At 39.0% G+C, this 13390-nt stretch overlaps 1 protein-coding gene across 1 annotated transcript in view; it reads right to left on the reverse strand.

The window, feature by feature from the left end:
• The window catches only part of Fgd6 (FYVE, RhoGEF and PH domain containing 6), a 112644-nt gene that overhangs the window by 64143 nt on the left and 35111 nt on the right, over window positions 1-13390 (reverse strand). Inside the window, exon 3 of the mRNA XM_090328412.1 lies at window positions 5679-5832. Coding sequence (XP_090184538.1) covers window positions 5679-5832 — 154 coding nt within the window. The remainder of the gene's footprint in view (window positions 1-5678; window positions 5833-13390) is intronic.

Below are 13390 nucleotides of genomic sequence, written 5' to 3' on the forward strand. Positions count from 1 at the left end.
TGTCTCTCTCTCTGTCTCTCTCTCTCTGTCTCTCTCTCTCTCTCTCTCTCTCTGTCTCTCTCTCTCTCTCTCTCTCTCTCTCTCTCTCTCTCTCTCTCTCTCTCTCTCTCTCCCTCCCTCCCTCCCTCCCTTCCCTCCCTCCCTCCCTTCCCTCCCTCCCTCCTTCCCTATACTACAAATGGAACTCAAGACTTCATCTTTGCTAGGCAAGTACTCTCACAAACTTAAGCCACATCTCCAGTCTCATTTTGCCTGGGTTATTTTCCAGGCAGGGTCTCACTTTACACCCAGGTCAAGAGGGCTTTCATTTTCCCTGAGTCAGTGGGAATGACAGTTGACTGGGACTTCACTCAGCCATTGATTGAAATGGAGTCTTTTGAACGTTTATGCCTAGACTGCCTTTGGAAAGCAATTCCTGAATCTCATCTCCCAAACAGATAGTAGTACAAGCTTGAGCCTGATTATTTTCCTCTCATCATGTGTGCTTTCCCTCTTATATCTAAGGCTTTGACTAACACATGAAGAGTTACTCTTGCATTTTCTTCTAAGAGTTTTATTTTTATTTCCTCTTTTCTTTTCCTTGTAATGATTTTATAGGTTGAGTTCTTATGTTTAAATCTACGATTCAGGAACCAGGAGTGTAGCCTAGTGGTAAACTGCTTGCCTTGCATGCATGAGGATCTGGGTTCAATTCCTCAGTACCACATACATAGAAAAAAAGCCAGAAATGGTGCTGTGGCTCAAGTGGTAGAACTCTAACCTTGAGAAAACCCAACGACAGTGCTTAGGCCCTGAGCTCAAGCCCCAGGACTGGCAAAAAAAAGGGGGGGGGCGGGAGTTTGGCCTAGTGGTTAAAGTGCTTGCCTAGCATGCACGAAGACCCAGGTTCCACTCCTCGGTACCACATGCATAGAAAAAAGCTGGAAGTGGTGCTGAGGCTCAAGTGGTAGAGCTCTAACCTTGAGAAAGTCCAAGGACAGGGCTCAGGCCCTGAGCTTAAGCCCAGGACTGGCAAAAAAAAAAAACAAAACTGATTCACTTTGATTAATTTTTGTATATAGTGAAAGAAAGGTTCCACTTGCTTTTTTCTGCAATTTTTTCATTGATATCCTGGTTTCTTCAAATGTGTATTTTAGCTTTCTTTAGTACACACCTTTTTTTTAAAATCACCTGCAATTTGTGAAATTAGAATGTGGTAAAGAAGCTGAGTTTTTAAAACTATGTGTCGAAGGTCATAAAGCTAGCATGTGTCAGAGCTAAGACTGCAACACAGGGCCTAGGATGCCAACTTTCATATTTTTCCATTACAGTAAAATGTAATAGTATCTTAAATGTAAATAAATTTCATACTTAGTTACCAGAGAGAAGATATACTGAAAATGTCTACCTACTGGTCAGATTACATAAAGCTTGACTTAAGATTATTAAGATTTTGCCTGCCTTAGATAGTGCCATTCTGAACAAAACATTAATATATGTATTCTGAAATACCATAGAAAAACCCCTTGGTGTAATTAATACACATTTAAAAAAAAAAGCACAGGAAAGTAAAATAAGCTACAATGGAAAAGACAGCAAGGAGAAGGACCAAAGAAGAGAGTGAATGAGGATAAGTATGTGCGAAAACAGAACAAGGCAACCTGTTGAAATTGTTTTAGGAAGGAGGAGGAGAATGAGGTAAGAGAAACAGTGCAGGGAGGAGAGACTGGCAAAGATACATTGTTTACATGTGTGGAGATACTGAAATGAAACTCCTCCTATGCAATGAATGTGCCATAATAATAATTTTAAAAAAATATTGTTCCTGAAATCCTAGCTACCCAGTAGGCTGAGATCTGAGGATCATGGTTCAAAGCCAGACTGGGCAATACAAAGCCCTGAGACTCTTATCTCCAGTTAATCACTAGAAAAGGGTAACTGGGGCTATAGCTCAAGGGTAAGCGACTTAGTAGCCTACAGCTGAAGAGCTCAGGGACAGCACTCAGGTCAGAGTTCAAGCCCCATGACCAAAAAAAAAAGATTTTGTTTACTTTCATGTAAACCAATAACAACAGTTAAAAATCTAGTAAGTACCAATCCATGGCAGGCATTGTTCTAAACAGTAAGTAATCATTTAATCATTGCAGCATTCTTTGAAAATAAGGACAAGTCTCTCTTTTCCTCTCTCTTCTTTTAATAGATGGGTACACAAGGGCAAAATGAAACTAAGTTGTCCAAAACCACAGAGCTAGCTAGTGTGGGAGCCTAGGCAACCTGGCTCCAAAGACTTTGTTCTTTATCATTGTGAAAGCAAATTACTGCAGGCTAAAGTAGTCATCAAGCCTCAGCTATCCCGACTAGGAAGCCATGCTATCTTTTCTCAGATGAAGAGAGAAAGTTCATCAGAGTAGCTGAAAATTCTAGTGGCACCAGCTGCCCCCCCCAAAAAAAAAGTAACTTAAGATGTACTCATTTATCTATATAAAGATGTGGTACAAGTAAGGACATAAATAAGTAAATACAGGAGGGAGAGGAAAGCAAGTACAAAAACAGAGGAGGAACCCTGGGAGTCTCCACTGACCATAGAAAACAAATGAATCAACTAGGCAGGGTTAGGGCTGTCTATGTTAAGAGGCATAATACAGGGTTAGAGATTAATCCTTCCTTTACATCATGTATAAGTGTAATCCCCAGAAGAATGTACAAAACAATTTTAATCACTACTCAAATATGAAGAGAAACTAGAAAAGGTTCAAGCAAAAGAAACAAATAGGCCAAAATGATTGTACCTGTTGAAAAAGGAAAGAACACAGGGGTTGTTTATCAAAGAGAGTAAAGGATGGTTTAATTGTGGTCTTAGAGAAGACTATTTGAATGTTCTTCCTCAAACACTTAACTGGCTTTGGCTCTTTCCAAGTCATTTAAATTCCAGTCAAATTTCACCTTCTCAGAAGCTTTCCTACAAGTAGCTGCCCCAGTTTCTAACATTATTCCCTTCACTGCCTGTAATACTCTGAAATTCTTCCTTTTTATGCATTTACAGCCACTCTTGCCTCAGTAGGCTATAAGCAGACAAAACAGTATGGGTCATAAACCCTGTTGATCGCTACCAAACTCCAGTGGCACACAGTAGGTATTCTACACATATCTGTAAAAGCTATGTTCAAGAATAACCAACATGGAAAATGAGCTTACACAGATAGTGACACATAAAATATGTAAGTTACAACACAACAGATACTGATAAGGCATAGAATAAATCAGTTGATAGTCCCAATAAAACCAACAGAGTGCTACAGAATGCTCTGAATCCTTAAGAATAGTCACTCATCTTTCTTAGTAGCTTCACAACTTCACCTGCTTAAATAATTTCTGGTGGTTATTTTCAATACTTTGTTCCAATACTTCACTGCATAGAAATCAAGTCTTGTTAGCCACAAACTATGGATAAGTGCTGGGTACTGATTATCAAATTATATAATCTTCTCCATTCTGCAAGTGCTATTTTGTTTCATCTATAAAGTGGCACTCTTTAGGCCAAAGAGGCTAAGTAATTATCTAGAGGTATACTTAAATCATAACTGGTAGACCTGGGACTATGAATAATATAATTTTGTGTCATTCACTTAAGGGTGAAAATAAATTTATGCATATATTTATTTTTTCTGTGAGTAGAGTCCATACATAAATCAGATTAGACTAGAACAGTGGGGCCCAGGCTATCCTTAAACTCACAGTCCTCAGCTTCCTACACACTGAAATGGTAGTATGTGCCACCATGCCTGACTGAAAATGAATTCTGACAGAGGTAGATGACGAAGATTTTCTCCATGTCTTGATTTATTGTGTGGAACCTTTCTGACTCCATCCTACTGCAGAGACAATGCTGTTAAACAAATTCTTTCCCACTCAAAATGTCTTTACTCGCTGGGCCCAGTGGCTCATGCCGATAATCCTAGATACTCGGGAGACAGATCTGAGGTCTGTGAGACTCTTATCTCCATTTAATCACCAGAAAACCAGAAGTGGCACTGGTAAGGTGGTAGCCTTGAACTGAAGAGCTCAGGGACAACGCCCAGGCCCAGAGTTCAAGTGCCACAAACAAAAAGGCTTTACTCAAAGAAATGTGATTTCAGCTGGGCACGGTGGCTCACACCGGTAATCCTAGCTACTCAGGAGGCTGAGATTTGAGGATCAAGATTCTAAGCCAGCCCTGGCACAAAAGGACCTGAGACTCTTATCTCCAATTAACTTCTAGAAAATGGGAAGTGGGGCTTGGTCAAGGACAGGGTGGTAGCCTAGAGCTGAAGAGCACAGGGATAGTGCCCAGGCCCAGGGGTAAGGTGGTAGCCTTGAGCTGAAGAGCTCAGGGAAAGCGCCTAGGCCGAGTTTAAGTCCTATGACCCACAAAAAAAAAAAAAAGAAAAAAGAAAAGAAAGAAATGTGATTCCAAATGAAACTGGAGACAGTCTAAGGAATTGCCCCATCACATATCTTAAATAATTATCATCAAAATACGTATGCTGTATTGCTCCCAAATATATACATATACTGGTACTTCTTTTTAAGGTAAATGATAACTACACAAGTAACAACAACTTTTACTCTGTCACTATGAAGATGTGACTTAATATCAAATATAAACAGTTTCATTCTTCCAAGTACTCTAAACCAATATAAGATACTGTATTAAGAAGGAATTTCATTAAAAAAGGCAGTTAAGGCCAGGAGTTTGGCCTAGTGGTAGAGTGCTTGCCTAGCATGCATTGAGACCCGGGTTCGATTCCTTGGTACTACATACTTAGAAAAAGCCAGAAGTGGTGCTGAGGCTCAACTGGTAGAATTCTAGCCTGAGAAAAGTCCAAGGACAGTCCTCAGGCCCTGAGCTTATGCCCAAGACTGGCAAAAAAAAAAAAAAAAAGAAAAAAAAAAAAGGCAGTTAAGAGGACTGGAGGTATGGGTTAAATGATCACCAAACAAACAGGAGGCCTTGAGTTCATATTCCACTCCCAAAAGTGTAGGTGTATGTGTGAGGGGGGAACAGGGACAGTAGTTATTAATAAAAATAATTTTGCAAAAGCCACTAAATCGGCCAGGAGTTTAGCCTAGTGGTAGAGTGCCTGCCTAGCATACACAAAGACCCGGGTTTGATTCCTTGGTACCACATACGTAGAAAAAAGCCAGAAATGGTGCTGTGCCTCAAGTGGTAGAGCTCTAGCCTTGAGAAAGCCCAAGTACAGTGCCTAGGCCCTGAGTCCAAGGCCCAAGACTGGCCAAAAAAAATTTTTTGAAGCCACTAAATAGCTGGGCACTGATGCCTCATAGCTGCTATGTATGAGACTAAAAGGAGAGGATCATGGTTCAAGCCAGCCTAGGCAGACAAATCCAAGAGATTCTTATCTACAATTGGCCACCCAAATGCCAAAAGTGGAGGAGCTGTGTCTCAAGTGGTAGAGTGCTAGCCTTGATCACAAAAGCTCAGGCATAGTGCCCAGGCCCTGAGTTCAAGCCTCAGAACAGAAACAAACAAAATGTCACTAAATAATCCCTATATGATATCTGCTATATTACAGTAAGAATGAAATATAAATTTGAAAATATTTAGTAAATATTAAGAAAACTCTAGTTTTTATGCCCATCATATTGATAAATATTATTCTCAGGCATGGGGACTCTACAATTATTTATCAAAAAAATACCTGTTTATCTTCCAGTATATCCAGTTCGCCTTTACTTGACTCAGAACTGACATCGTCTTCATCAGAACTGTTGATGATTTCCTCTTCCTCAGAGGGCAGGTCACCAAGACCAAGGTCAAGTTCATCCTGAACTTCCTGGGATGCTCCAGAACTCCTTCAGCAAGAAGTATGCATTAGTCACCATCTATAACAAAGTACTAACAAAACCAAACCAAACACTACCCTTGTGATGTGAGCAAATATATCTAAGGGATCTGAGGAATAGAATTAGCCATATTAGCCAAATTCCTCTCTTGTTTCCTGACTCAGCTTTCCAAAACTCATAATCACTGGGGGTTCAAAGCCAAACGGGCACAAAAACAGCCCATGAGACTTGATCTCCAATTAATCACCAGAAAACTGGAAGTAGTGCTATGGTTCAAGGGGTAGGACACTAGCCTTGAGCTTAAGAGCTCAGGGAAAACACCTAGACCCAGAGTTCAAGTCCCACAACTGATCAAAAAAAAATCAATTTAAATATCCACTTAATATAATTTGATGATATCAAAGAGAGTGGGAAGCACTTTTGTCAGCTACCACTATCCTGTGCTTCCACATTCCATATTTCCTTCTCTTAGAAGGTTAGGTCTCTTCTCCTGATAGTAAAAATAAAAGAAAATCTTAACAGGAATGTGCTAGCTTACTGGTACTTGTTGCACAGGTATATTAGAAGAGTACCTGTGCTACTTCCTTGGGCCTCAGTAGTTAACAATAACAAAACAAAACCCCTACAACTTCCTAATAACGTAAGGCTTGGGAGGAAATGATGGTAATGACAATGCATATGCTATTACTATGAACATGTGGCCACTTCTTTGGTTACTATTTGTATTTATTTACATTATTTATAAGACAAAGGAACAGGGAAGTTACAAATTCACAGACTCTACCCTACACTCACAGAATCAGAAATCTAGGCTTAGAGGCCAGTAATATACAGTTTAATAAGCCTACCAAGTGATTCTGATACATGCTTAAGTCTAAAAGAACCACATTTACCAACTTGCCCTTGCCAGGCTGATATGACCTAGGTCTCATTTTGTATGGAAAAGATGTCATTAAACTATCAACCATTGTTACAAACAACTCTGTAAGGGAATTCCACAGAAAGTTTCCTATGAAGGCAATGGAAATCACTCTTTCTAAAGTGATTGGAAAGATTTAGGAGGAAGTTGGTTTTAAAACTGCATCTTTGATGTTAGTCTATAAGAATAACTGCTGAAGTTACACTGAAAACTTTTCAAGAAGGAATAGGAGATACATTAGGTCTCCTTGGCACAGGTCGAAACTTTCTTAATAAGGACCCAGAAACACAACAAATCAGACAAAGTCTGGATAAGTGGAACTGTATTAAACTGCAGACCTTCTGTATGGCAAAAGACATAGCTAGCAAACTAACTAGAAAGCCTACAGATTGGGAGATCTTCACTAACCATACAACAAATCCAAAATAGATCAACAGCTCAAAAATTTGAATCCAAACTAATCTCCAAAGAAACAACCATCCCATTAAAAGGAGGGCCAAAGACTTAAAGAGAGTCTTCTGTGAAGAAGAAATAAAAATGGCCTATAGACACATGAAGAAATGCTCGACATCTCTGGCCATAAAAGAAATGCAAATCAAAACAACTCTGAGATTCCACCTCACTCCAGGTAGAATGGCCATGAACAAGAAATCTAATAACAAAAGATATAGCCAGGAGGAATAACTACTACATTGTTGGTGGGAGTGCAAACCACTATGGAAAGCAGTATGGCAGTTCCTCAAAAGACTAAACATAGAGCTCCCCTTTGACCTACCAATTCCACTACTTGGCATTTACCCAATTGTCCAGAAATAAGGACATACTAAATCCACTAGCACAATGATGTTCATTGCAGCACTATTTACCATAGCAAAGATATGGAACCAAACCAGATGCCCCTCAGTTGAAGGTTGGATCAACAAGATGTGGTACTTAACACAATGGAATTCTATGCTGCTGTCAGAAAGAATGACATCACCCCATTTGTAAGGAAATGCAAAGACTTAGAAAAAAATTATATTAAGTGAAGTAAGCCAGACTCAAAGGAATATAGGCTCAATGGTTTCCCTCATTTGTCATAATCAGTAGAAACCTTGGGGTTTCCTAGCAGAGATTTAAATAGAGAAAAACCTAGAAACATAAGGCCATAAAGTATGACGCTAAATGAAAGGACCTCTAGGATATAGAAACAAAAGCCATATAATGAATGATTGTTGTCCCTAATGTACTATGTTATCGCTCATCTCTTTTGCCTCTTGGTTATCTCATATTGTTACAATATTTTACCTTGTTATCTGATATATTGTATATATGCTTATTTAGTTATTTGAAATTGGATAGGGAAGGGGGAAAACAAGATGAGGGGCGGGGGAGGGAAATGGGGACCAAGATATGAGAAAGGGTATCAATGTATGTGAAGTAATGCACCTTCTATCTGGTGAATATAATGTAACCCTCCTTTAATTACAATAAAAATATATGAAAAAAAGAATAACTGCTGAGTAGAAGAGTATATATAGGTGGAGACAGTAAAAGATCCCAAGAAAATCACCGGGGAAAACATTCCAGCAGAATAACAAGACACTGTACATTCCATGCTTATGCCTCTTTAGCAGGTCATGGGCAGGTCACTCAACTACTAAGCCTCCAAACTGAAAAATTATAAAATACATACTTGCTTCAGAAACCATAGCCCAAATGCCCAAGAAACACCTACCACTGCCAAAATGGACTCAATGGGGAGGGTTTCAGGGAACCTTATCACTCAAGCAGGGTGACGCTGACATCACCTAGCTCAGCAGGATAAGAAGTAGACTCATACCCTGGGGATCAAGGAGGGGGAAGAGTAGAAGCTTTGATGTTCAGTTTCCCAGACAGGACCAAAAACCCAGTGGAGGCTAACTGCTGTTGGTTTAGATTGGCAAGAATAAATGACAGTCGACAAGATGTGGATTATAGGACTAACCATGTAGACAGAAGAAAAACACACTGGTTTGTTGGAGGGTGGAGAGCCCAGTGCCTTATGCATACTAAGCAACAAGTCTACCAATTTTTGACTGCTGGAACTCTATAGCATAAACATTTCAGATAAGAAGTAAGGTGGTTATGGCATTTAAATTTTCAGTTTAGAGCTGGGAGCATGGCCTACTGATAGAATGCTTGCCTAGCATGCACAAAGCCCTGAGTTCCATTCCTTGGTACCATGTACACAGAAAAAGCTGGAAGTGGTACTGTGGATCAAGTGCTTGGGAAAACAAAAAAATTCAATTATTTTCTAGAGATCTGAAGGGTGTTTTCTGGGTAAATATTTGGAAAGTTATTACTAAGAAAAGCATAACTAGTTGTCACATTCTTTAGGAAGCAAAGCCAGGCATGGTAGCACAAACTTATGGCTGGCCTGGGCTACATAGCAAGACCATGTCTCAAATAAAACAAGCAAACAAACACTGAATAAAATACAAAATTAAGAGTATAAAAAGTTAATGTTCAGGGACCAAGAGTTTTTAGCATAGTGGTAGAGTGCTTGCCTTGCATGCACAAAGACCCAGGTTCAATTTCTCCAGGTTCTATGTTCTCACAAACATAGAAAAGCAAGAAGTGGTGCTGTGGCTCAAGTAGTAGAGCAGTAGCTTTGAGGAAATCCCAAGGACAGTGCCCAGGCCCTGAGTTCAAGCCCCAGGACTGGAAAAAAAAAAGTTAATGTTCAGGAACAAGGGGGAAAAAGCTTTAAATATTAAAACTCTATGGACAGGGTAACACTGTCCAAAAAGAAATACATAACTGTCATATATAACTGTAACCCCTCTGTACATCACCTTTATAATAACAATTTAAATTTTTTTAATTAAAAAAATTAAAAACTATATGGACAGGGCTGGGAATATAGCTGGATGGTGAACATTTGTGCACAAGGCCTTGGATCAACCTAATATCATTGTCCTAAAACACAACAGAACAAAACAAAACAACAACAAAAAACTCTACATGGGCTGGGAATATGATTTAGTGGTAGAATGCTTGCCTATCTGGGTTTGATTCCTCAGTACCACATAAACAGAAAAAGCCAGAAGTGGTGCTGCAGCTCAAGTGGTGAGTAGTATGCTTGAGCAAAAGAAGCTTAGGAACAGTGCCCAGAGACTGAGTTCATGCCCCAAGACTGGCAAAAAAACAAAAAACAAAAAACACCTATGGATGGAAGCATACTGCAAAGCTTCCATGCTTCCCTCACCTAATCCCACACTGGTCTGCTTTTCTCTTCCGTGTTCTCTATCACGCCTCTGGTCAAGTACCTATTTCTCTTGTTAATATGTAAACTTCTAAGGACAGGAAACTGTGCTTTTCAGGTGAATTCCCAGCATACTGTCTGAGAACCTTCAAGAGTTTTTCAATATTTTTCAATGACAAGGAGGCCTGAGTTAGAGTAGCTATGTCATCAGGAACTGGGGAAGGGATGAACATCACAGAAAAGAAACCAGAAAAGTTAAGATAAAATCAGTAAAACAGGAAAGATGGCATCTAGGATCCATATTTACATGTTCATTTATAAAATGGCTTAAATGTCTCCTGCATAATTGTTGGCAGCATCCAAATCAACCTGGATAATTTTAGACTTCTAATAACGAAACACTGACTCCTTACTGATGCTAATCATACAGTCTAGGGCTCTTCTCTATTCTTTTTATTTCCTTTCTACTGTCAGGAAAATAACACCCTAATACTGTCTACTTTGCAATTAAAGGAAAAGGACAATGTGCTTCCTTCCACATCTTCCTGCTTAGTAAATTCATAATTTGACAATCAAAATAAAAAGAAAGTAAGCTGTAACAAGAGCCATTACAAAGACCCGGTTCCATGTTCCTAGGAACTCTAAGACAGATTCACTGCTGGAAAGAAGAGCCTGGTTTCTCGAAAATCTAGAAAAAATAAAGGCAGAAATTGACTCCTATGAATAGGCAACTCTCCTAATTCCACTTGCCAAATTCCTGTACGTTTGAAATGGTAACTTTTTAATTATTTTTTTCTTCCATTTGTGAAGTTCTATATACAGACAGAATATTTTTCCACTAGAAACTTCTAGTGGAAAACTTATTTTTTTGTATGTGCCAGTCCTGGGGCTTGGACTTGGGACCTGAGCACTGTCCTTAGGCTTTCTCAAGGCTGTGTTCTACCACTTGAGCAACAGTGCCACTTCCAGATTTTTCTATGTATGTGGTACCAAGGAATTGAACCCAGGTCTTCATGCATACTAGGCATGCACTCTACCACTAGGCCAAACTCCCAGCCCTGAAATTTCTCTTTTAGTTAAGGTGTCATAAAGAAGAGCTCTATTTTAGAAGGAACTGCCTTCTGCAAAATATTTATTTCCTCTAGGAGTTTTTAGGAACTTAAAATCTGCACAAAACACAAACACACCTTTAGAGCCTCCACTAAATTACAAATCCCAGGGCAATGTCAGAATAACAAGAAGAGCAGAGAAAATGAAGGACAAGCAGTTAACTGAGAGAAGATGCCACAGTACTGTCCCTTCTGAGGACAATCCCTCTATTGCCCGTGAGTTTATCTAAAAAAGGAACCCTGTAATGCCCCCCAAAAAATCTGAAGAATGCAATTCATTCCCATACTCTTGCCTTCAGAAGTTTCCTTCTCAATGCCAAGAGACAACATGAAAATCTGAACTGCTGTGATCTTTTCTCTGCTTTCTACTACTACTGGCCCAAGTGAACAGAACCTGCTTGTCCTCAGGATGTTGTATAATTCATGACAAACTGTCTCATTATGACTGTGATTGTGTATTTCCTTTGGCTGTTTTCATACTCATCACAGAACAAGTGGGAAAAATTATTAACAATTTAAAAGATGTACATAGGAAAATTAGGAAAAAATACAATACACTAATTGTTATTGTAATATGGTTCAAAGCCAGCCCAAACAGGAAAATCCGTGAGATTCTTAAATTAACCTCCAAAAATCCAAAGTGACTCAAAGTAGTAAAGCATTACCCTTGAGTAAAACAGCTCTGGAAAAATACCCAGAGATCTGAGATCAAGCCCCAGGATCAGTGCAAAAAAAAGAGAAAGTAATACATACATAAACTGCATTAAGTGTTTTGGAATTAAACTATGATTAATATATAATAAAAGTAAATAAAATCATTAAAATGCATAAAAGAACAGCACAACATAAATTTGTTAACAGAAACAAAGAATGAATGAAAAAAAACCTATAGTATAAAATGTGTATAATTTATACTTCAGTTAATAAATTTTAGAGTGTTAACAACCAAGCCTTTAAAACTAATAAGGTCTTTGACTTCAAAAAAAAAAAAAGGAGCCATACAAAAACATCCAGCTTTCCTGAAATATAAACTAGAGATTATCTAAAAGTGGCTCTGGGGGACTCAGTTAGGAAGGAAACCAGGCTTTGAAGATGGACTTAGTGAAAAAGGCCTGTTTCGTTTTCAAAGGCCAACCTTCACCCCTTCACCCTTCCAAATACCACCTCATCCTCTTCCCCAGGAATGCTCTTAAAAGTAGGATTCCTAAAAATGTACCTACTGATTAAAAACAAAATCAGTATCTGCATCATGAGGCTGCTATTTCAAATATGACCCTCAAACAATATGTTTCGAAAATGGCTTTAAAAACAAACCATTTAAAATTCTTTCAGTAGATTTTTTTTTTTCCCAACACTGGAGTTAGAATTCAGAGCTTCACACATTGTTAGGCAGGCCCTCTACTACTTTGAACCATTTGCCAGCCTCAAAGTATAAAGCGCTTCAGATGCTTGCATTCATTTTATGTAATTAGTTTAAAAGTAACAGCGAAGCAGTTTTAAAAAGAGTTTTCAGCATTTGCCATTAATAGAAGACAAGTTATAGAAACTAGGGAACTTCCATATGAAGAACTGTCAAACGTCTATTTGAAAAATAAGGCATATCTATGCACAATGTTCTGGAAATATTACCAGGATAAAAAGAAATCAGGGGGAGGGAAGCCAGGAGTTTGGCCTAGTGGTAGAGTGCTTGCCCAGCAAGCATAAAGATCTGGGTTTGATTCTTGGTACCACACACATAGAAAAAAGCCAGAAGTGGTGCTGAGGCGCAAGTGGTAGAGGTCTAGCCTTGAGAAAGTCCAAGGACAGTGCTCAGACCCTGAGCTCAAGTCCAGGATTGGCCAAAAAAAAAAAAAAAGAGAAAGAAATCAGATTCAGGTGCCTGTGGCTCATGACTATAACCCACCCTGAGATCTGAAGATCAAAGTTTGAAGCCAGCCTAAGGCAGGAAAGTCCCTGAGACTCTTATCTCCAATTAAGCCCCAGAAAACTAGAAGTGGCATTGTGGCTTAAAGTGGTAGAGTATTAGTCTTGAGTACGAACCCTCAGGGAAAGTGTCCAGGCACAGAGTTCAAGTCTCATGACCAACAAAAAACAAAAAGGAAGAAAGAAGAGTACACAGTGTATCTGTGTTGGAAAAAAGAATATGTACACATACAAGAAAACATATTAGAAAATGTGCTTTGGAGAACTGGTAACACAATGGTAGAGAACTTGCCTAGAATGTGCAAAGCCCTGAGTCTCAGTTTGAATCCCAATACCTCAGAAAAATGTTTTTAAAGTCTACATAGAACAATTCATGGGACATTATGTTGA

Source organism: Megascapheus bottae, chromosome 2 (assembly GCF_031878675.1).
Source record: "Megascapheus bottae isolate mThoBot1 chromosome 2, mThoBot2.hap1, whole genome shotgun sequence".
In the NCBI taxonomy this organism is placed as follows: domain Eukaryota; kingdom Metazoa; phylum Chordata; class Mammalia; order Rodentia; family Geomyidae; genus Megascapheus; species Megascapheus bottae.